This window comes from Azolla caroliniana, unplaced genomic scaffold, assembly GCF_043228905.1.
Source record: "Azolla caroliniana isolate FFs.n. ecotype wild unplaced genomic scaffold, voAzoCaro1.0.p SCAF_2, whole genome shotgun sequence".
Taxonomy (NCBI): Eukaryota; Viridiplantae; Streptophyta; class Polypodiopsida; order Salviniales; family Salviniaceae; genus Azolla; species Azolla caroliniana.
This window is the reverse complement of record NW_028230437.1, coordinates 2,064,367-2,089,544: the sequence shown is the minus strand read 5'-3', so window position 1 is coordinate 2,089,544 and position 25,178 is coordinate 2,064,367. Positions and strand designations below refer to the sequence as shown.

Sequence of the window (25,178 nt, the reverse complement as noted above, 5' to 3'; positions counted from 1 at the left end):
CGGTTTGGTTTGGTTTCAAGGCACCGAACCCGAACCGAACCAGGCCCATTGCTAACTTCAACATCATTTCAGCATCCCATATCATACTATTTGTCAAGCTGTAGTGTAATGCCTTCACTATTAATTTGTCACCCACATCTTTGAGCATAGAGATGATTTGCTCAACATGTCAAGTAATAGACAAGTGTACATTTGACAAAAGTGATGAGAAGAAGATAAAAACTTCTGTAGAACCCACAAAGGTTTCCTTCGTAACGATAAGGTGGAACTCAAAAAGTTGTTGGAGAAACAAATAGTGATCACAATAAATGACCATGGCACTTTCTAACGTGCATGAAAGATCATTTACCAACTATAGCAAGCTTAGCTGCTAAAAGGAAGCATGGTTAACAAAACATTGCAGCAATATCTTTGATATGATGGGAAATTTTTATATCAGGAAGAGAAGCATATGGTCCACTTCATATACATCTGAAGGAAATTCGGATAGATACTCCATACAACACTGAGAAGATATTCAACTACATATATTCTCCACACAAAACTGATGTATTTCATGATCATCATAATGATTCCAACACAGCACAAGAAAGAAAACACCGGCCACCAATGGAGAGGTCTTCCACAACTTCCCACCCAGTATTCTCTCTGTAGCACTCTACCTGCTTTGGCAAGCAAGTTATGGTGTATCATGAGTAAATTGCAGTTTGAAATCTTGTTTAAGATTAAAGCATATCTATCTATCTATCTACTTAGTTACATTTGCTTACAGTATCAACATATGGTCCACCGTTTAAGCCTCCAAACACATAGATACAGTCATCAACTCTTGCTGCAGCTCCATAAGCTCTTCCATTGTGCATTCCAGTTTCCTGTCACAAGAATCACAAGCCCAACTTAATAAATCTTATTGAAAAATGACTACGATAGGTTTTTTTTTTCTTCTGTGATGTTATTATCAGGGTAGGGAGGGGGATATAAGAAGATTGATAGATTATATTACAGTCTCTAAAGAGGCCAGTTTTGCCTATGAGACTAAAAATGTTACAATCGTGATGTGATATGATGTCCATACATAGACATCATACAAAAAGAAATGATCTATGAACTCCTATTCTAATCCCCTTTGCTGGAGTTAGGTGAATGCACATACTAAGAGTTGTTAAATTTGCAATAAGATGCCCCATGCATCTAGCACCCGATCAAGAAACAAGAAAACATCAACTTAGACATGTTGGGAAATTTAAGCAAGTCTTCTTCATATGTTATGCATCACAGAATCTACTATGGCCATTGATAAATCATGGTGGAACACTAACGAGTTACACGAATAATATGTTGAAGTATCACACTTATATTTACCATTTCCAGCCAAACAGATTCTCCTTACCATTTCCAACCATGCATTTGTACGAGGTTCATACATCTCAACACTGCTCAAGAACTCTGAACCATCATAGCCACCGATTGCATAACTGTGAAGAAAAAGCACATCCAGATGACAGACAGCATGAGCAAAAACACAGACTCTAATGGGTTGTGAGAAGTTGAATATGTTTACAAATAAAGAAACGTACATCTTGCCACCTAGTGTTGTTGCAGACAGACTACCTCTTTTTTTGTTCATTGGAGCAACTGCTGTCCATAAAGCTTCACGGGGATCAAATCTCTCAACAGACCTGAACAATTTTACACGATATTAATAATATTTTTGTCAAATTTTAAAGTTAAAAACACAACAAAAAAGGAAATAAATAAAGAAAATCCATCATATACTAATAGGCTCAACAAAAAAAGATTGAATGCTGGTCATGCAATTCAATGCAATAGTTTTTCATGAAATGAAATCAACCACCCCATATAACTTTCAAAGCCAAGATCGCATTGCATTTCCTGTGAATTCTCTATATTTGCCTACCAAATTTAAGAACAAAATCTCTCATCCAAGACCCACAATCCTCAGGCAGTTGTTGGCAGTTCCGCCAATTTTCTTGTTAGAAAAGAGTGGTATGCTATCCCAACATGATCTAGTTTTCTTATTTAGCATACCTAACCTTATTTCCAATTACAATGAACTTACGCCAGATACTTTTGATCATTGTAACCACCAATTGCATACAGCACTCCATCTAACTCTGCTGCTGCAACGCAAAAACGCTTCAAGAAAAGGAAGAAGTATTAGCTATATAAACCAGATTTTAATTGAGGAAAAGATTACTTTTCTTTATGAAATCGAACATAGGAAAAGCACAATCGAAACAGATGCAAATCCTTTTCAACTTTGGGCATGTTTAGATGGGGTCAATCCAAGCTCTATTTGAATGGGGGTAGTGCATTTATGTTTATGCCACGGGACTCGAACCACTGTTGCATTTGAGCATACCACGAGCATACCAACAATGAATATCTCTATGTTTAGCATTTTGTTTTGATGACATAATTACCAACCTTGAGTACCTTTGTTTGGGGAGCTCCCAAAGCCATTGGATACATGTCACTAATTGGAATAATGCCTCAATGATTATAGGGGCTGCCCCTGGATTATATCATGGGGCGCTGAGGCTTTGCTCCTTATCATGCATGCAACCATTGAGACTAAAGGTCTCTCTAACTCTTTCTAGTTATTTGCGTTATTAAAACTCGAGCCCCATGTTTCTACTCCATTTAGAAGAGTTGGTGGGACAAGTGTATAAAATAGCCACAATTTAGTTCATGGCTCTAGGAACTGTGAATGTGCACATTATCTTTCGAGAGCACCAAGGCCTGCATATCCACAAGAAAGTCGGGCACAAGCAGCCTCTTGTAAGGAGAACCTAGGGCCTGTAAATGTTACTCTTAGGCATGTGTAGGAGTGTGTGTATGTCACCTTTTCCTCTCCTAAGAAGAATATGATTCAGACCTTGTTACCCATGCTTGAGTGGTGTTAAAAAACAATCAATTTAGTTTTATCCATGTTTATTGACAAACCTTTGTCCATACAAAATACTTCTATCTAGTGCAGCGATTCCCCATTGCATATCTATAGGGACACCAAGGGCTTCTAGCCGTTGCATAAGCTGAGGATGCAGCAGTGTCAAAGGCTTTTAGGAAATCCACAAAGTAGCAATAAATCCTCTTGTTATGGGCTCTGCCTTCCTCAATAAGGGCTTGGAAGTTCAATATGTGATCCAAAGAGAGTGGGTTATAGTGAGCATTCTTGTTTTACTCCAATTGTGCTAGTCACAGCCTTGGACAACCCATTGGAAGAACACATATTTCTTGACTCGGATTCATACAGTGCATAGATTCCAAGGGCTTCCTGCCACGCATGAGCTGAACGTGTTATACAAAGAGGAAAAAGATATAATCTAGCTTTGATGCATAGAGGAAAATGGCTGAGATGCAGAGAATACATTGAAGAAAGAAAGATATATTAACGTCTTTTAAGAGGCCAAAATGGCCTATAAAGCCAAAATGGAGATTACATCTGAAGTGTTGTCTCATCTTTGAGAACAACAAATCACAATAAAATAAATATTACTAAGTAAATATAGAAGTAAATAAGATAAAAAGAGACTAAAGAATCTGGTTTTCGGCTCATATATTATAACTTTTGTCTACGAAAGATCTCTAGCATACGTTAATCCAGAATGGAGAGGTCTCTGAAGCAAGGGAAGCACCTGCAATGGTGAGAGAGAGAATATAAACATACGAGAACCTTTAATTATCTGTGGTCTATTAGACTGATTTTAGGGTTGGTTACAATTTGTAAAAGCCCGAGATCACAATGGAATGGTAGCTGAAAACTATCTATGCCCATGACATGTTGGTCCTGTTTTTTGCATACATGTTTCATACAACTGTGTGATGTTATCTAAACTAGGTTGTAGTGATCTTCAAGAGTGGGGATCTCATGGTACATCATTACTATAGAAGAACCATGATAGGCTAATACTTCTCCAAACTGTATGTTGGATGTCGTTTGACTGCAGAAGTTTCAGTTCTTCTAAGTTCAAAATGTTGAGGTTAGCAAACAAAATTTTCTCATACCTCAAGTTATATTTATTTATTGTTTGTTATTGCGAAAGATGAGACAACATTTTAAGATGTAATTTTGGCCTCTTCAAAGATGATACATTTGTTTCTTTCTTCTCTCTTTTGTTGTAATTTGTTCATAGGTTCGTGTTTTAGTTTAGGTTGACAATAACTCTAATGAATAATTTACTTGTGAGAAATCAGCTATTAATGTTGAAGTCCTGGACTTGAGAAGGTGATCAAATAGAAACATTATGAAGTGCAACCGAGTTCTTGTGTTCCATAATCTGGAAGCATAGTGCTGCCTTCTGAATTTATTGAATTTTTTAGTATAACACTCTTTTAAAACAATCCAGATAGGCAATGCATTGTGGATGCACTTTTAATCAAAGAATGGATCCATATCCAACAGCATGAAAAACTAATAACTTTTTAAGATAACATACCTTATTCAACATTGATGTGGAACTGATCCACATGCCAAGATGTGGATCATAGCATTCAACGTCAGAAAAGTGAAGCTGTCCATTTCCACCACCAACTGCAAATATTCTATCACCAATCGTTGCACCAGCCAAACTGCCCCTCTTAAGGTTCATTGGAGGACAATCGCTCCATATATCTTCTACACTATCATACACTTCAACTGGCAGGAAAGATTGTCTAAATCTTTTCATCTTCATATGAAATAATCATAAGGCTTAAAAATCTAAAATGGAAAAAAGTACCTGTTTCATACCACAACTTCCCATTCCCTCCACCAAAAATATAAACTTGCCCCATCAACACACTAGAGGCAGCATAAGATCGAGGTGTCAGCATGGAAGCCACTGGATAATACTCATGTCTGGCTGGAGAAAGAACGTCCACAGATGCCAACCATGAATGGCCATCGTGGCCACCAAGAATGTATACTTTCTGAACTGGTACTTGGGTTTCCTCTCTAAATGTATTTACATCAACACCTGCATCAGGTACTAGGTGATCGCATTGCATGGAAGTTTCCAATTGTTTTGAAAGTTTGCTCACCTCCAGCTTTAACAACTCCAATTCTGATGCCATCTGGACCTGGAGAAAAACAAATTTTCATGGCATTTGGGGATAAGCCTTAATTAGATCAGAATACTCTAGGACTACAAATTTTTCAGGGAAAGAAAAATTAATGTTTTTAAGGGGCAAAAATGACCTATCAGACCGAATGAGATAGATTTTGTATCATCCTCAGAGGTCAAATATGACCTATGAGACCAGAAGTGATACATTTTCATGTATGGAGTTTGGTGACTCTCTACATTTGAAAATATTACTAATGAATGCTGCAACTGATAGTGTACATTGTGATCATGTGAGAAATGTATCAAGGGATTGGATCAGATTGACAATCTGTGGAGAGCAAACAAGAATATGGTCAAAGGCAGAGCATTGTAACAAAGCGTAACAAATATGGGTTGATTCAGTTTATCTATACTCAAAAAATAAAATGCCTATGTGTCCTAAAGATCAAACATAATGACCTTAATGAAGGAAGAGGTTTTACAATTGGAACTGATCCATTTTTTAGATGATTTTACAATCCTGTACTGGTGGTGAGGGATATGGTGTTCGATGTGGGTTATTGTGGTCTAGTGGTGCAATGATGCACACCTATTGGATATTGGGTATCCTCGGGATCATGATTTGGTGTTGGTATGGCACCATGTGCCCTGTCTCCTGGTATTTATAGTCTTTGATTTCGTCATTCCTTTGCTCACTCAACTGTGACTCAGAACGTTAGAAGTGGAGAGGCAAGCCTATGGAAGAAGTCAATGATTTGTGAATACCCCTACATCCCATTGCAAATATAAGTGCAAGCCTTGGCTAAAGAGTTGTGGGTCAACTTTCTCCATCATTCATTGGACATCAAAACATAATGTATTCCTTAATTTAAACCTCTCCTTCACAGCCCTAGGTATGCAACGTGCTCATCAGGGTAAAACCTCTAGTTGGTGGGAAGAGACCTTGACTTGGGCTAACTAACAGCGCATTCATGGGCCTCTGTATACACAGCAATACCTGTGTTCTTGAAGGTAAGGATCCCCTGAGCAGCCTTTGACCTCAAAGGTGCTCGCTAAAACCTCTTAACAATTACCTTTTTGAGCACTACCTGCACTCAACCTAATGATTGTCGTCAATTGTTTATGAGGGAACATAATGATAACATGCTGATTATACAAGAATATGCAAACCCGCAATATGTAATTTACAAAAAAAATTAGATTTAAGGATTCCAAACTTAGTTTTTATTGCGGTATTTCATATCGCATTGTGTGCCTTTTGGGAGGATGTTCTATTGAGTCTCTATCCCGCACTTTGGCTGGAAGTAAATATTTGTTGGTCGATTGACCAACAGGCACAATCATCCTACTTTATACAACTACTTAAATCATCTCTATCCCTAGTTTAAACCTTACTTTATACACTATGGCCTTCTGGCAATGTAACACAGCCACAAGGTGCATCACATTTAGCAAAATATGATCTCTTCTTTTTCTGCACAAGGCATTGGACAAATATCCCCAATCACTTATTGATCCAAATATATTGTAAGGAATTACAAAATTGAGGTTTGTTAAAAAAAAATTGTCGTCATTCAGAAAATGAAAACTTGAGGAAGGTAATTCAGAAGATCGACACGAGTAGAACTTATAAGTGGCATGTCTACTTCGGGAAGATGTTGTAAATGAATAATTTTATAATGAAATACCCTACAAATTGGTCAGCAACATGCAATGTGATAGAAGTTTCTTGAAGTGGCATTAGAAAAAAAGATGGAAAATGACAGGCAATTACAGTTGAGAATTTGTCCCTTGACTTTTCTTGCTATTTGTCGATTTTGGAGTCTTTTCTGAGAATCATCTGAATCTTTTCTTCTTAAAAATTTGTGTTACATCATGTGTTAAAATCTTGTGTCTGAGAAAAGCTTGAATGTTTCATTTTAGTGGTTTTGGATACACAAGATTCTTTCAGAATGTGGAGGATGAAGAAGAATTCCTTTAGAAATGAATCCTAAGGTGGAATGAGGAATCTGATTTGAGGTATTTGAATGTCAAACAAGAAACTATCCAACAGAAAACAACATTTTACACAAAGTGCACAATTGTACATCCCGAGTTAATGCTACAAACTATGATATGAACATGAGAAAAAAATGGTCTACTTGAGTCAAATCCGAAGCTGGAAAGAGCAATCCAATTTGAGATATTTGAATGTCAAACAAGAAACTATCCAACAGAAAACAACATTTTACACAAAGTGCACAATTGTATATCGCGAGTTAATGCTACAAATTATGATATGAACATGCGAAAAAATGGTCTACTTGAGTTGTTTGTGTAGGTTCCATAAATATATGTGCATGCATAAAAGCATATAACATGTGATAAGACATAAGCACCTTCACGCCATCTTTATAAGTGCCTAAACTAAAAGAGAGCAACCAATCATAGAGAAAGAAAATATCGTTAATAGCTGAGATATTTCCAGAATACCTGAGTGTATTCCAGCACAGCATTCTTTTTCTTCAGTTGGTCAAGCTCTCGAACAAGTTCAGCCTGAGGAGAAACTTCATCCATAATATGTCGTACCTCAATCTCATTTTGCCTCATCTTCAAAAAGCAGAGCAATTATTCAGAACATGAAATAAGAGTTGAAATTAATTGAGCTTAAAATGTCATATACCTGAGCTATAGCAGAAGCACAAAGTTCCAAATTCTTTGATATGGCTTTGGCTACGGGAGCATCCAGACTTTGGAGAAACTCTCGTAGCTGATCACGCTCCTTCCTCAGCATGGATTGCTCTTGTAAGCACCTTTCTCTCGCCATCTTCTCCCATTCTGAAAGAACTATTGCATTAGGCTGATTTACAATTATTTTTGGTGGAGTTGGGGGTTCATTCTGTACATAATTTTGAAGGGGTGGAGCTTCAGCTTTTACTACAGCACTGGTCTGTGTCCTCACATTCTGGAGGTGTTTCAGCTTCTCCAGAACCTGTTCCTTTTCTAATTTCTTATTACCTTCCTCAGGAATACTGTTTTCCTTCCCAGGTAATACCTTCAATCTCCAGTCCAAGGACTGTTGAATGGATAGTTCATCAACCGAAGATTCTGTCCATTTCTCTTCACCCTTCTTTACTTCAAAGTTTTCATAATCCACCCAATCATCACCAACATTTACACCACTATTTTCTCCAGGATCTGCTATACTGTTCATTCCTACACCTAGTCCTGGAATAGCACTGCTCCCTTGAAATTTTCCTGAGCTTTGCCCCAAAGTAGATCTAAAGGGTGCAGCATTATGCCATGCAGTCATGGTAGACATAGCAGTCTTGTTTGGCTTGATCCAGTCATCTTTATGTCCCATTGCCTCTTCATTTTGTTTTCCTGACATAGTAGACCCACCTGTCTTCTTTGGCTTAATCCAGTCATCTTCATATTTCTCTGACTTTGCTTTTCCATTGAAAGAGCAAACAGTTTTCTTGGGCTTCATCCAATCATCCTCATCTTCCACTGACTCTGCTTTCTCTCTGAGCTTTGGATATGAGTTATTGAGAGAACTTTTGACGTTTTTAGTAAAAAGTGCAATAAGGGCATTTGTTTGTATGTGGTTCAACTCAAAGTTGAAGTGTCCAGGCGTAAAATAATTCCCAGAAATGATCTCCTTGAATACTTTTTCATGGATTGGTGCACAAATTTGTCTTACCCTAACTCGTACCTACAAGGACATTCTTATGACATTAGATCATGCAAAGAGAAAAACTCAAAAGAAACTAGATCATCTGGAAATAAACGTGCAATGATTCTAATAATCTACTAGTAGAGATATGGAGACATGTACATATTTTTTATATAAAATTTCTCAACATTTAATCAGCATTTATTACACACCAGATCAGCCATCAAATCTAATTACGGTAGGTCGTTCCTCAAGCACCATGAATCCAGCATTTGTCATGTGAATTCATCTCTATTCAAATCAATTTCGCAAGGTAATGGGGTGAAGTGAAACAACATATATTCTTTGGTTTCTACCTCAAAAGTTGTGTGTCTAGAAATACACATTGCATTTTGGCTACTTTGGCCTCTTAAAAGACATTAATATAACTTTCTCTGTAGGCAAATATGCACAAATACCTCAAGAAGAAAGAATTTGTCAATTGTGTCATCAAGGAGTGGAATCTGAAGAATGTTGTGTTTGTCATTGTAGTGTTTTTTATGAAATAAGAGAGAGATACCATTGCCTCTTTAAACAAGGCTTTGGCCACTACGCATGGTAATAAGCTTGACTTCATGCTAAAAGTCAAGAGACACAGGGAAAAGTTGTTGGAGGACAACAGTACAACCAAGCAAGCTCATCAACAAAGAAACAATCACAACTTTCTTGAGCCACATCACTCCTACGCATGCTACAAGTCAATTAAGGGCTACACAAATGGGCTCTTGACTAGGACATAACAAAGGGGTTACAATAGATCGAGCAATAGCAATTTTCCTTGCCCGTAGGCCTTGGAAGCTCCATAAAATGATTTTCATAGCTAAACCCCATCACATCATGTTAGCATGTGTTTTTGAGAGATATTGTATGCCAGAGAAGTTACTAAAGCCAAAACTACTTTGATAGCAAAATAAATGGGTGAAAAGCGAGTGTGGTCATAAAATAAAGAGAGATTAAAGAAGTATAGCAATAAATAAATTATTTAATTGGTTTCAGTAGTTACTTAGTGTTTAGGAGACAAATCTACATTACCAGATAAGCAAGACCATAAGTCGATTAATGAGGTTAGTATCATCACATTCAACAGCACTTCCAATATGGCTCATATGGTTATGCTCTCTATATTTAACATCACCTTTACAACCCAACCTATATATGCTGAAATATCAAAACTTTTAATGAGGATGCCTTATCTTGTCCGCATTATAGATGAAAATAAAATAAAAAATACCTGTGCTGGATATTGAGTTTTTTCAGAGCCATTCGGAGACCATCCATATGGATTGATGTTAAGAGCACCATGACCATCTGCTTCAAATATTCCATGAAGTTTGCGGTCACTGTAATTGAAAAGGAATAAAGGCATGCCAGGCTGGATTTTTTCAACGTACCGAATATGGGCATAAGGAAGTCCTATAAACACCGAAAATATATATAATCAGAAGGATTTGTGATTGATGACCAACCGAAGAAAGACATATTAACATCTTTTAAGAGAAGATGTTACGGAGGAGATTACTCATCTAATCACAAAACTCAACGAGTATCACATGTTCCTGCTGTCATTTCCACAAAACAAACAGTATATCACAGAGATTAAGGACGAGAAGGATGAGACCATGTTTAAGATGCTACCCTTCAACGTTGTAAATACCTTTCACATCTCTAGAGGAAGTAACACAAATTTTGTCAAAGTCATTCCATTTTATGGCCACAAATGCCTTTCCCCACATCACAGTTGGCAACCTACCCAATACACTGTAAAGCCATGGAAAATAGTTCATATGATGAGGAATGTCGCGATACAAAGAGATGTTTGCAACAAGAAGTGACTCGGGGGATTTGTACACATAAACAAGCAAAAGAGACCTTTGAACACCTTTTGCTAAATGCTGAGGTATATGCAGGTTGTTCCTGCGTTTAGAGAGTAAAAGAGCATGGAAACTGTTTAATGAGAAGCAACCTAGCATACAACTAGCTTCACCTCAGGCTTGGCATGAATACACAAAGGCATTCTATGACATTCCTAAGCTGCCCCCACTCACATGAGTCACATCCACATGAATCCAACTTTTTTGCTCCACTAAAGATAAGAAATGTCATTGGTCGGTTACAATTTGGAAGCCAAAATCATTAGCTGATCAGATTATTTAAGCTCGTGACACTTTTGTCCCACTTTCCGCATACATGTTTAATACAAAACTGTGTGTTTCTAGACTAGTTGGACAGAACACACTACTGTACCGATCTGCAAGAAAGCAGATCCCACAATACATCGCGACTATAGGGCAATCATGGTTGGCTATTACTTCGCCAAACTATACAACTCAATCCTAGAGTCATGATTGAGTGTATGGGCAGAACAAAATGGCTGTTATTCAGCAAGAGATGCAGGTTTCTATACTTTAGATCATATATCGACCATTGATTTCTTATTGAGAGAAGAACTCATAAAAGGAGAATCTATTGTTGCTTTGTGGATGTCTGGAAATTATTCAGCCAGAGATGCAGGTTTCCAAAAGAGGTTTTCCACTTTGGATCACATATTGACCTTTGATTCCTTATTCAGGAAAGAAGAGCTCATACAGGAGAAATTGTTGTTTCTTTGTAGATTTCTGTGCTTGGCTCATGCATTGACTAGAAACTCTTAGAGTACCAATAGATATGCAATGGGGAATCTATACGTTATATGAATCACCATTGAGAAAAATGCCTCCTCCTAATTGATTGTTGGAGGTTGTGGCTCACAAAATTAGAGTGAAACTAAGATGCCCACAATCACCCAATCTACTCCAATCTTTATATAGATGAGGTATGCAATTGCATATAGAGGAATAGGTCTTTTGAGTGGAAAAGGTGCACATGCCTAGGAGGAGCAATATTGGGCCTTGATTCTCCTAAGGCAATCTGTGCTTGACATGGATATGCAACCAATCTGAAAGAAAAGCAACAATGTTACTAACATTTCTTGAGTTTTATATGAGCACAATATTGTCTTCAACTTATAAACAATATGCCCACATTAATGTATAATGTTATGTTAACTAGATGATTATGCAATCCAACTCAAAATGTGCTCATGATGATTTACAATAGAATATTAAAATCATATATAGATGGGATACTTGTTAGAAATACTGAGAATCGATTAGATAGGTATATAGAGTTACAACCCCAGAGATGGATATACGAACACAAAACTTCTATTACATATGAGAGTAGCTCACAATGGTAGTTCACCCATGCACTCACACCTTAGAGCTTAGATGGGATCTAGACCAGCTCACTACAAAATTAGTGGGGACTGATAATCGATCCAACCACTGTGTAAGAAAGTGGATTATATTCTATGTTTGGTTTGAGTATAACATTAAATGTGAAAATCAGTTTATAGTAGTGGAGATTCCTTTTCTGTCAACTAATTTGTCATTTAATATGACCCAACTCCCTAGATACAGGCTAGTGCTAGATAGACCTTGTATGAAGTCAATGGCACATCCTTCAAGACTAAGTACATCATAACTTGCCCACAAAATATTCTAGTTGACTTGAATAGCCAATCCTATTAGCCTACTTCTCTCTTTCCTAAATACATTGTGTCCTACGCATCTACGGTTTCCTAAATTGACACCTTATCAACCCATATGATCGAGTTGCAGACTAGCTTCTCCTCACTTGGGGTGCTATCACAAAATGTGCACTCTAAGAGCACGTATGGGGATAGATTTACAACTTGGGGCTGATCATTGATTATATCTAACAATACTGCCATGGCATAATATGGTTTTGTGCTTGTAAAGCAGTGTTCCTGCATGAATAAATAATGTTTTATGTTTTTTTATCTGTCAGGCCATATAAATGTGGTGGTTCTTTCACATTTTATTATAATTATTCTTCTTACAATCCAAGCTGAAAGAAAAGCAACAAAGATGTATAAATATCTTTTAAGAGGCCAAAATGGACTATCACCAAACAAGAGGTTACATCTTAAAATGTTGTCTCATCTTTGCGAACAGCAAAACAAAAATAATCTATCTAGATAAAATTAGAAGTGACTAAAGAACTACATTGTCTATGAATGTAAGATTCTCAAATCAGATAAATTGTAATTTTTTCTTCGAAAAATCTCTAGCATAAGTCAATCCAAAATGGTGAAATCTAAAGCAAGGGAAGCACCTACAATGATAGGAGATCATGGCCTTTATCTATTGATGACAAGGGTGGTGAGATTGTGGTCCACAAGGCAAAGGCTTACATGCACAACAAATTGTTATTGCCTGATCTATTGTAACCCCTTTGCAATGTCTTAGTCGGGAGCTCACTTGTGTAGCCCTTAGTTGACTTGTGGGATGAATAACATAAAATAAAATACAAGTGATGGGGATACAAAACGTTATTATTGTTCTTTGTTGATGAGGTTGTGTGGTGGTATTGTTGTCCAACAACTTCTTGCTACACCCTTAGGTTCTAGCAAGAACATTCCATTGTCTTGGTTAAAAAGGAATGGTATCTCCCTCTTATTTCATAAAAACCCCTACAATGACAAACATAGGATTATTCAGATTTCATTCCCTGATGATGCAATTGGCAAATTCTTTGTTCCAAAGTTGTGTGCATATCCAACCTCAAACTCTAATTATATGTGAAGGGGTCTGCAACTGCCCCTACCACATTGCAATGCATGGTATAGATGTATGTCCATATAAAAGGGCCTAATAATGTATGTAAAAAGTGTGCCTTACAGTGGGTCACCTTTTCCTCTCCCATGAAGAATTGCGGTTTTGAACTTGTTATCCATGCTTGAGTGGTGTTAAACACCATAGCTTTAGTTTTATCTAGGGTTACCGACAAATCTTTGTCAGTACAAAATGGTTTTAAAAGCATTTAGAAGCATTTGCGGTCACTCCAAAGAATCGGAGATCAGCACAATATCATCAGCATATAGTAATATTTATATGGCTATACCCGCTACGCATGTCCTTGAACTGCCAAATCTCTCAATGCAATGTAATATTTTATTTATATGGAGACAGGAGAGTGGGTGGTAGTGGGTATCCTTATTTTACTCCAAGTGTGCTACCCACAGCCTTCTACAACCCATTGGTTAGAAAATCACACTTTTTCCTTACACAAAGGCATAGATTACCTATTGCAAATTTGAGGGACACCAAGGCCTTCTAGCTTCTGCATTAGTTGAGTGTGAAGTCAAATTTGAGGTGTATAAGAATAAAGCATGATATGAAAGGTTCAAGAGTTAAAAGACGAAGGAACTTGAAGGGATATAATGTTAGAGGCGTTTTTCAAAAGTAGAGAAAGCAGAAAAAAGAAAAAGAAAAAAAGACGCAGAAAAAAAACAAAAAAGGCAGGGCAAAGAAAAAAAGCTAATAACTTGTTCATCTCATATCCAAATTTCAAAAGAAAAGATTCGTAAGAAAGCTGACAAAGAGATCTTTCTTGTATGACAAATTTGGGATGACAAAGCAGAAATAGTGATATAAAAAAGGGAAAAGTACCAGGATACCCCTGGAAGTTCATCTATTTACCAGAATGCCCCTGGAAGTTCCAAATTTACCAAACTACCCCTATGTCCAAAAAATTACACTTTATAAAGTAATTATACACTCAAATCTACAAGCCCTATTTACCAAAGATGGAAGAAATGGACCCGAACTAGCCCTATGTATCAAAGATTTGAGTGTATAATTACTTTATAAAGTGTAATTTTTTGGACATAGGGGTAGTTTGGTAAATTTGGAACTTCCAAGGACATTCTGGTAAATAGACGAACTTCCAGGGGTATCCTGGTACTTTTCCCTATAAAAAAACACCTCACATAAACTCGAGGATATGTAAAAAGAAAAGACAAAGAAAAAACAAGAACAACGCAACCAAAAACCTATAAATAGGAGGGCAAGAAAAAAGGGGGGAGAGGGAGGAAGAATAGAATATGTACAAGAAGGGGGGAGTAGGAATAAGAAGGCTAGAAGTGAGAGGAGTCTTGGTAGAAGAAAAAAAGAAGAAGGAAAGACTATTATGAACTAGTATCATTGAGATTAGAGTAGTTATTTGGGGTTGTTACTTTTGGAGTCTAAGAACATGGTATTGTTTTCCTAATGGTTTATTAAAGTATTCCTAATGGTTGATTTGTTCTCAAAGACGAGACAACACTCAAGATGTAATCTCTTATTTGGTCTTATAGGCCATTTTGGCCTCTTAAAAGACATTAATATATCTTTATTTCTTTCTTCCTAATGGTATTGTTTTCCTAATGGCAATTTGCCGTGCACGGAAGCCCCGGCCCCATGGACCACGACGTCAACACCCTTCTCATCGACAGATAAAAGCCATTATCTCCCACCATCATAGGTGCTTCCCTTGCTTCAGAGACATTTCCATTCTGGATCGACCTATGCTAGAGATCAAAGACAAAAGCTACAATATACCTAACTTAGGAGTCTCACATGTGCCAAAAACCAGATTCCCTCATTTCTTTTCTTTTCATCTTATTTACTTTTATATTTACTGTGTAATATTTATTTTATTTTGATTTGTTCTCAAAGACGAGACAACACTTAAGATGTAATCTCTTATTTGGACTTATAGGTCATTTTGGCCTCTTAAAAGACGTTAATATTTCTTTCTTTCTTTCTTCCTTTCTTCCTTCCTCTTCTCTTCTCTATAATAACCGAGGCATTGTTATGATCAGTGACATTTATCCCACGTCTTTGGGAGCTCCCTAAACAAAGGTACCCAAGGTTGGCACTTATGTCATCAAGACAACTGGCTGAAAATGGAGACACTCATTGTTGGTATTCTGAAATGCAGCAATGGTTCGAGTCACATGGCATGAGTATAAATGCAGTACCCCCGTTCCAATATAGCTTGGACTGTCCCCATCTAAATATGACCAAAGTGGAAAAGAACAAAGTGATCTGAACTGATATTATTAACTTGGAAAACAAGATAACATGGATCAGCCCCAAAATACCACTTGGTACAAAGATGGCCGACTATAAGACACATTTCTTCCACACATCGGTGGATGGATTCGTTATCAGGCCACCTTATATGGACATACATCTATCCTATGAGTTGCGTAGTGTGATAGGCCAGCTGCGAACTTCATCACATCAGCTACAGATTGAGGTAGGCAGATATACACGACTACCTCTAGAAGAGAGAATTTGCCAATTGTGTCATCAAGGAGTGGAATCTGAGGAACACTATGTTTGTCACTGTACTGTCTTTTATGAAATCAGAGGGAGATATCATTGCCTATTTAAACAAGGGTTTGGCCCACTACGCAAGGTAATGGAATATGAGGACAAACGATGCCTAGGACTTTTCTTGCTAGAGCTCAAGAGACATCGGGAAAACTTGTTAAAGAATACAACCACACAAGCTCATCCACAAAGAACAATTACAACATTCTTTAGCCCCATCACTCCTACAAATGCTACAAGTCCATCACGGGATACACAAATGGGCCCAAACCAGGACATAACAAAGGGGTTACAATTGATCGGGCAATAGCAATTTGCCATGCACATAGGCCCTGGCCACATGGACCACGACCTCAACACCCTTCTCATCGACAAACCCACCATCATAGGTGCTTCCCTTGCTTCAGAGACATTTCCATTCTGGATCGACCTATGCTAGAGATCTTTCGAAGACAAAAGCTACAATATACCTAACTTGAGAGTCTCACATGTGCCAAAAACCAGATTCCCTCATTTCTTCTCTTTTCATCTTATTTACTTTTATATTTACTGTGTAATATTTATTTTATTTTGATTTGTTCTCAAAGACGAGAAAACACTCAAGATGTAATCTCTTATTTGGTCTTATAGGCCATTTTGGCCTCTTAAAAGACATTAATATATCTTTCTTTCTTTCTTTCTATCTTTTTTCTATATCTCTCTATCACTGAACATGCAAAACAAGATGGAAGGCAGAAATAAATTCTCTTTTTGTTGGCTCTGCCGTCCTCTATAAGGGTTTGAATGTCAATATGTTATCCGTAGTTGTGAACTCTTTTCAAACGTCTACATTACCAGCTGAAGAGAGCCGTTCCTCTCAGCCCATACACTCAAAATTCTCGCGCTAGGATTGAGCCATATAGTTTAGCAAAATAATGGCCAATCATGATTGTCCTATATTTGATCGTCATCATGGGGTCTCCAGTCTTGAATTCTGGCACAATGGTATGTTCTGTCCAGCTAGTTGGAAAAACGTCAGAAATAGCTCTATTAAAGATGTGTGCTTGCAAAGGAAGCAAGGTGTCCCCGACATAGATAAAGTGCTCATTTACCAATTCATCATGACCCTAGGCCTTCCCAAATTGTAACCGATCAATGTTGTTTCTTTCATTTTTGGGAGAAAGAGACATTATTGATAACTATTGGTGATTGTCCTAGTCCTATATTTGATCGCCATCATGGGGTCTCCAGTCTTGAATTCTGGCACAATGGTATGTTCTGTCCAGCTAGTTGGAAAAACATCAGGAATAGCTCTATTAAAGATGTGCGCTTGCAAAGGGAGCAAGGTGTTCCCAACATAGATAAAGTGCTCATTTACCAATTCATCATGACCCTAGGCCTTCCCAAATTGTAACCAATCAATGTCATTTCTTTCATTTTTGGGAGAAAGAGACATTACTGATAACTATTGGTGATTGAATGGATCCTCAGCTAGATTTGGCTTTAGACTAATTTGTATCAGGAGACCATTTTGAACATTGGCAAAAGTCATTGATTCACAGAACATTCATTTCCACCTCTATCAAAACATCAGGGAAATCTGTGTGTAAGGGGGCAAAGCAACCAAATGCACCTGCATGTTGTTCAATATAAAACCTCTTACACTACTTGGAAGAAAAACATGTATACGTATACACACTAACTCGCTCCATCATCCCCAATTCAAATGCCCAATGTTTCCCGCTCTATCTTAAGGAACAATTCATTGAAAGATACACAACTTATGTTTCCCTATCTGAGATATGTGTGGAGACTGAGTTGCAATTATTCAATTTTTTCAAGCTCCACAAACAATCTCATCAAGCATATTGAGCAAGAAAAGTTTGTTCTGATTTAGTCTAAAAGCATTTGGCAATGGTAAACGATCCTGTACAAATGCAGTGTCCTTGTCAATTATTATTATCAGCTACTTTGGAGCACTGATTTTGCCCACCTTGTCCCAATGATTCTTTCTTTGGATTAACACATCCATTTGAAGTTTTTCCATAACGTAATAGGCAGCTTTTTTGAGTAAGTTGCAATACGAAGCATGTAGACTATAGAAAAGTACTTAGTTTTTTTCTCCTTTTTGCATAACATGAAATTAACAAGAGCTTTGTGTGGGGCCTACCAAATGATTGAATGCATAGTTGCCAAGGCGCACATTTCCTACAGTTTTACATACATCTAAGACTGTATTCCATGTAGCACCATAAATAGAAAACGGTAACTTCTTGATCATCCATATGGCTTCATATATTTGTCCCATGCAGCTAAGGTTATCAACTATGCAAGCATGGTGCTCTGCAGCTGGAACAATGCCATAGTCTTTGCTCATACTCTCAAAGTACGCATGGCACTCAGCAAAAAGCCGTGCCCGATTGCATGCATTAAGGATGATGATAAAGGTTACCTCATCTGGCTTTACACCTTCTTTTAGCATCTTTTCAAACCCTTCAAGAGCAGTTATACTTTCTCCAAATTGAGCATACCCCATAATCAATGAATTCCATGAGACTACATTGTGAAGAGGAAGTTTATCAAAGATTTGTTTCGCTATTGTAAGCCACCCAAACTTAGCGTACATATCGACTAGGCTACAGCCAATGGAAAAATCTCCTTCCAAAAGCCCTTTTCTTGTGATTGCAGCGTGTATTTCAGTACCTTTACTTATTGCTCCTACGTTTCCACAAACTTTCATAGTGAAAACAAAGGTGACCATATCTGGTAAGAGACCCTCCAACTGCATCTCTTCAAAACATTTTAGTGCCCGCTCATTGTCTCCTGATTCAATATATCCTGAAATCAAAGCATTCCACGACACAACATTTCGAAAGGAAAGCTTATCAAATACTTCTTGTGCTTTCCCAGCAAGACCACATTTTGCGTACATATCGACCAAGCTACTGCCAACAAAAACATTGCTTTCCAGCAATTCCCTTCTATCGATCTCACTATGTATTTCAATACCTTTATTACCTGCAACTCCTGTGCTAGCACATGCTTTTAGAATACACACAAGTGTGAGAGCATTTGGAGGAACACCTTCCATTTGCATTTGCTGAAAGCATTTTAGTGCATCCTTAGCATAACCATGTTCAGCATATCCTGCTATTAATGATGTCCATGACGCAACATCTCGACCAAGGAGTTTATCAAACACTTCTTGTGCCTCTGAAAGCAAGCCAAATTTGGCATACATGTCAACAAGAGCGCTTCCAACAATAATATCCCCTTCCAAGGTGTTGTTCTTTCTAACATAGGCATGTATTCTCTGCCCCTCTTCTATCGCTAGTATACTGTGGCAAGCTCTTAAAGTGCAAACAATAGTGACAACATTCGGGGAAATACCCTCTTTTAGCATCTCTCTAAAGCATTCTAGTGCTTTTTTCCCAAGGTCATGTTCAACATACCCTGCAAGTAATGCAGTCCATGACACAACATTCCGGACAGGAAGATGTTCCAATACCTCATGTGCCATTATAAGAACACCACATTTCATATACATATCAACCAAGGCACCACCAAGGAAAGGGTTGTTTCTTGTGAGCAAACCAAGTCTTTCAATCTCCCCATGGATAATGTTGCCCTTGCTGAATGCTCTTATGCTTCCACAAGCTTTCAACATACAAACAAATGTTACTGCATTCGGATAAACCCCTTCGATCTGCATACGATCAAACATATCAATGGCATCATTTGCACATCCATTGTCACTGAATCCTGAGAGAAGACGAGTCCACATGACCACGTTCCGGATCGGAAGTTCCTCAAACACTTGATATGCTCTAGTAAGAGAGCCACATTTCACGTACATATCAACCAAAGTGTTTCTAATCCAGATTTCTCTCTCAATCACCCCAGTTCTAACCATTTCAGTATGGATATTGAGACCTGTTTCAAGGTCTTTCCTCTTAGCACAACCTTTCAGTGCGTGCAGGAAAGCATGGATGGCCATTACTATTATAATGGATGCCCATTATATATAAATGTAATGACCATGATAACCATGTTCCTTGTCTTAGATCAGTTGTGTACTTTCTGGCATTTGAAAGAAAGATATATCAACCTCTTTTATGATGCCAAAATGACCTATAGAAAGTAGTTGTTGAAAGACAGCACAACCACACGACTTCATCAACAAGGAACGGCAAATGTTGTTGAACTGTTAGACGAACAAGGAACAACATCCGCAAGTTAAGATGGATTTAGAAATGGTCATACTACTATAGATCAGTTATAACAACTATACAGGAAACCCAAGCTTGAAAGAGAAAGGTATATTCTAACCATTTCAGTATGGATATTGAGACCTGTTTCAAGGTCTTTCCTCTTAGCACAACCTTTCAGTGCGTGCAGGAAAGCATGGATGGCCATTACTATTATAATGGATGCCCATTATATATAAATGTAATGACCATGATAACCATGTTCCTTGTCTTAGATCAGTTGTGTACTTTCTGGCATTTCCTTGGGCACCACATGCACTCTAAAGAAAGAAAGATATATCAACATCTTTTATGATGCCAAAATGACCTATAGAAAGTAGTTGTTGAAAGACAGCACAACCACACGACTTCATCAACAAGGAACGGGAAATGTTGTTGAACTGTTAGACGAACAAGGAACAACATCCGCAAGTTAAGATGGATTTAGAAAAGGTCATACTACTATATATCAGTTATAACAACTATACAGGAAGCCCAAGCTTGAAAGAGAAAGGTATATTGCATTGTAGACTTTCGTAAAGCATGTGGTATAGTCTCATGAGTAAAAATAATGAAGCAATTATTACATGCCATGGATACCTGAGAATATGTAGAGGATAGTATATGCTTGATATGATATTATTATAAGGAGAATATGAGCATTAGGGGAATATCATATATTATATTATGCTTCCAAAGTTTCCAAAGCTTGGTATGACAAAATTGATGCCTTAAAACTATTTTGTACGGACAAAGGTTTGTCAATCAACACGGATAAAACTAAAGTGATGGTGTTTAACACAACTCAAGCATGGATAACAAGATCAGAACCGGAATTTTTCTTGGGAGAAGAAAAGGTGGAGTACACACGCTCCTACACATACCTATGAGTAACATTTACAGGGCTTAGATTCTCCTTACATGAGGCTGCTTGTGCCCGACTTTCTCGTGGATATGCAGCCCTTGGTGCTCTTGAGAGACAATGTGCACAGTTGCAGTTCCAAGAGCCACGAACTAAGCTGTGTTTATTTGATACACTTGTCACACCAACTCTTCTCTATGGAGTAGAAACATGGGGACCGTGTCTTAACAAGGCAAATCATTGGAAAGATTTAGAGAGACCTTTAGTGTCAATGATTGCTTGCATGATTAGGAGCAAAGCATCGGTGCCCCACGATATAATCAACACAAAGATGGGAGCTCGTCGTATTTTCGCGACAACGGTGCCTAGGACTTTTCTTGCTAAAGCTCAAGAGACATCGGGAAAACTTGTTGAAGAATACAGCCACACAAGCTCATCCACAAAGAACAATCACAACATTCTTTAGCCACATCACTCTGACCAATGCTACAAGTCAATCATGGGATACACAAACGGGCTCCCAACCAGGACATAACAAAGGGGTTACAATTGATTAGGCAACAACAATTTGTTGTGCACGTAGACCCCGGCTCCATGGACCACGACCTCGACACCCTTGTCATCGATAGATAAAAGCCATTATCTCCCGCCATCACATGTGCTTCCCTCGCTTCGGAGACATTTCCATTTTGGATCGACCTATGCTAGAGATCTTTTGAAGACAAAAGCTACAATATATCTAACTTGAGAATCTCACATGTGCCGAAAACCAGATTCCCTCATCTCTTTTTATCTTATATACTTTTATACTTTTATATTATTTACTTCTTTTTTTTATTTGTTGTTCTCAAAGACGAGACAACACTTAAGATGTAATCTCTTGTTTGGTCTTATAGGCCATTTTGGCCTCTTAAAAGACATTAATATATCTTTCTTTCTTTCTTTCTTTCTTTCTTACCTAACTTGAGAATCTCACATGTACCAAAAACCAGATTCCCTCATTTCTTCTCTTTTCATCTTATTTACTTTTATATTTACTGTGTAATATTTATTTTATTTTGATTTGTTCTCAAAGACGAGAAAACACGCAAGATGTAATCTCTTATTTGGTCTTATAGGCCATTTTGGCCTCTTAAAAGACGTTCATATATCTTTCTTTCTTTTTCTTGGGTTTCAGCATTGTTATGCTAATACCAATCTCAATCTTTTTTCCCAAGTTGATTTGTTATGCATGATCATATTATATGTTGATCTTCTAAACACAAGGTTCCTTGCTTCTAAAATAGAGTAGCTCAGTGTTGACCTCAAAACCACATTTGAAATGACTAATGGACATCTATCAATCACCATTACTTCTTAGGTATGGACGTCTATCAATCACATGGTGGTATATTCCTCAACAAACATCGGCATCTCAAGCTGCTCCTTGAGATCTATGGCATGTCAAATTGCAAGCCACTCTCATGTCCCATGGATCCAAACTCAAACCTATCTCGTGAAGATGACTCTCCCATATTTGAAGATATCACAAAATATAGAAGGTTAATTGGGTCTCTTCTTCACTTAACTAACACTGGGACTGATTTGTCCTATAGTCTGAATATTCTCAGCCAATTCTCAAGTGTTACAAGACAAAGTCATTGGCAAGCAACTATTCGAGTTCTTAGGTATTTGGCCAACATACTCAAATATGGTGTCTCTTTTAGGGCAGCATTGAGCTTGTTGGCTACTCAACGCTGATTGGGCAGGTGACATTGATTCTAGATGGTCCACATCTGGCTATTGTTTTGTCCTAGGCTCAAGCTTAATTTCTTGGAAATCAAAGAAGCAAAATTCAATTTCTACTTCATCGACCAAAGTTGAATATCGAGCCTATTTGGATACTTGTTGTGAATTGCTTTGGTTAATGCAATTGCTCCATCACCCATCAAATTGGTGTTTTGTAAATCTTTCCTATTCAAGTTTTCACTAACCGTCAAAGTGTTTGTGCATTAGCACATAGCTCAGTATTTTAGGGTAGAATGAAACATATTGAACTGCATTGCCATTTTGTTCGTGAATTAGTGGAATCACAAGTCATAAACTTGGCCTATTATTGTCCTAGTCAAGAGAATGTGACTGATTTGTTTACTAAGCCACTTCCAAGGCAAGCCATTGATTGCTCCCTGCTCAACTCAATGTTGGACCACCGTTATGGAGCTAAGAGGATGTTTTAGAGGGTTGCAACTCCAGATCTGCACTCTCTTTCATCTTTATTATCTCTCCTCGACATTCTCTCTCTTCCTAGATTCTTCTCTCTCTAGAAACTCCAACTTTTTAAATGCCTTCTCTCCTCCCATTTTCCAAGATTATTCCCTCTTATTCCTCATTTATTGTACCTGTCTGGTAATGCAAGGTCACTCAACTAATTTTTGGCTGTGTCTCTAATTTTTGCAACTATTTTGCTACTGCTGTCTAACAGCGTTCTTTAAGCTTGGCCATGTCTTACGTTCTCCTTCCAATTGTTCCTCTGCTGCGTTTAACAGCTTTTCTCACACCATGCACATCAAACAGTGCCCCATTGTCCTCAGACCTCAAACAGATCATTGATGACAGCTGACTCTCGTAACCTTAGCCTAAACTTGCTCATTCTCAGAAATATATGGAGTCAGCCCTTATATTAGGACCAGGAATCACAAGTAATGACATACCACTAACGTATTCTATAGGCATGCACCTCCATAGACATGTTGAAGAGTCACTATTGACCAAGCAAAGGAACCCCAGCCAGGTGTACCTGCAAACAAGGCACTTCGATCATAACAGTACCAAATCATGGAGAATACTTCTTTCCATGTCCGAGCCACCATTTGTTATACTTTATTATTTCCTCGCTGCACCATAACCAATCAACATCGGGGTTTACATGCCCCCATCACCACGAAGAGAATATGTATATACATACCCACACCATATATATGTTGTATGAATGGAGATAGAATACAAGAAGAAGAAGAAAACTATATGCAAAAGGGAGAGAGAGAGAGAGAAAGAAAGAGAAAGAGAAGAAGAAGCCACTGACCGAATAGGAGCTGCTGAATGCACTCATCGTATGTTGAATGTTTACATCCGAATATCACGGAGGCGAGGTCTGCCGTGGAAAGCTGAAGATAATTGTTGGAGTTACAGGAGGCGGCAGAAGCAGAAGGACCATCTTGTTGAAGAAACGTTTCTGTTCTGCGTCCAATTCCCATTGTCACCCAATTATTTTCTTCCTTCTTCTTTAGTTTCCTTTGGCGCCTTCTTTACCGCCTAGTTTCTCTCCTTTTCTTCTGTTCCCAGTCTAATAGTTACATACAAAACCTCACTGTTTATTTATTTATTCACTTATTTGTTTATTTATTTACTTATTTATTTACTTATTTATTACTATTTATTTATTTATCTATCTATTAATTTAAATTAATAATAAATATAATTAAATCAGATTTTATTCTTATTATTATTAAATCTTATATATGTGCAGAATTGATAATATAGTGTAGGATGTTGCATATGCTCTTATGTCTCAACTTGGTCCTTTTTAGTTACAAATTTGCACCAGAGCATATATATGGCTTCCAATTGAATTGTGAATTTCGGACAAACAAGGGACAACTAGGTCATTGGTCAAGATGGATTTAGAAAAGGCCATGTTGTTATAGATAATGTCATCTCACTTATAACAACTTTACGAGAATTCTTATTATTATTAAATCTTATATATGTGCAGAATTGATAATATAGTGTAGGATGTTGCATATGCCCCTATGTCTCAACTTGGTCCTTTTTAGCTACAAATTTGCACCGGAGCATATGGCTTCCAAGTGAATTGTGAATTTCGGACAAACAAGGGACAACTAGGTCATTGGTCAAGATGGATTTAGAAAAGGCCATGTTGTTATAGATAATGTCATCTCACTTATAACAACTTTACGAGAATTATGAGTTTGAAAGAGAAAGATAATAATACTTTGAAGTTTTAGGCTTTGTAAAACATTTGGCATAGTCCCATGATTGAACCTAATGAAGTGATATCATAACAAGGATAATGTGAACACTAGAGGAATATCATATGCTTTGTGT

General features: G+C 37.6%; 2 protein-coding genes and 1 pseudogene across 4 annotated transcripts; 1 reads left to right on the top strand and 2 right to left on the bottom strand.

Annotated features, from left to right (window-relative positions):
* Nucleotides 1-251: 251 nt before the first annotated feature.
* On the bottom strand, nucleotides 252-24,387 carry LOC147867048 (uncharacterized). Of its 3 annotated transcripts, XM_087314734.1 has the most exons (11): nucleotides 24,136-24,387; nucleotides 9,995-10,176; nucleotides 7,732-8,763; nucleotides 7,542-7,658; nucleotides 4,743-5,082; nucleotides 4,461-4,660; nucleotides 2,081-2,157; nucleotides 1,578-1,679; nucleotides 1,391-1,475; nucleotides 771-872; nucleotides 252-662 (listed from the first exon to the last, which is right to left on the bottom strand). In XM_087314734.1, the coding sequence occupies exons 1-11, from the start codon at nucleotides 24,305-24,307 to the stop codon at nucleotides 564-566; spliced, it is 2,508 nt and encodes an 835-aa protein (XP_087170860.1). In that variant the 5' UTR covers nucleotides 24,308-24,387; the 3' UTR covers nucleotides 252-563. The 3 variants fall into 3 exon arrangements, with proteins under 3 accessions (XP_087170860.1, XP_087170862.1, XP_087170861.1); XM_087314736.1 differs by lacking the exons at nucleotides 9,995-10,176; nucleotides 24,136-24,387 and adding an exon at nucleotides 9,796-9,917; XM_087314735.1 differs by lacking the exons at nucleotides 252-662; nucleotides 771-872; nucleotides 1,391-1,475 and having other exon boundaries at nucleotides 2,081-2,141.
* Nucleotides 15,463-16,344, top strand: LOC147867050 (uncharacterized; annotated as a pseudogene).
* LOC147867049 (pentatricopeptide repeat-containing protein At3g57430, chloroplastic-like) lies at nucleotides 18,085-20,020 on the bottom strand. The gene has a single exon (XM_087314733.1). It carries the CDS (start codon nucleotides 19,960-19,962, stop codon nucleotides 18,109-18,111), a length of 1,854 nt encoding a protein of 617 aa, XP_087170859.1. The 5' UTR covers nucleotides 19,963-20,020; the 3' UTR covers nucleotides 18,085-18,108.
* Nucleotides 24,388-25,178: the final 791 nt, after the last annotated feature.

Excerpts from the sequence above, each read along its gene's own strand:
- LOC147867049 (XM_087314733.1), bottom strand. The coding sequence starts at position 19,962 with ATGGCCATCCATGCTTTCCTGCACGCACTGAAAGGTTGTGCTAAGAGG.
- LOC147867048 (XM_087314734.1), bottom strand. The coding sequence starts at position 24,307 with ATGGGAATTGGACGCAGAACAGAAACGTTTCTTCAACAAGATGGTCCT. Across the intron at positions 5,083-7,541 it reads CTGTGCTGGAATACACTCAG|GTCCAGATGGCATCAGAATT; the intron begins GTATTCTGGAAA and ends GTTTTTCTCCAG. Across the intron at positions 663-770 it reads GTGGACCATATGTTGATACT|GTAGAGTGCTACAGAGAGAA; the intron begins GTAAGCAAATGT and ends TTGCCAAAGCAG.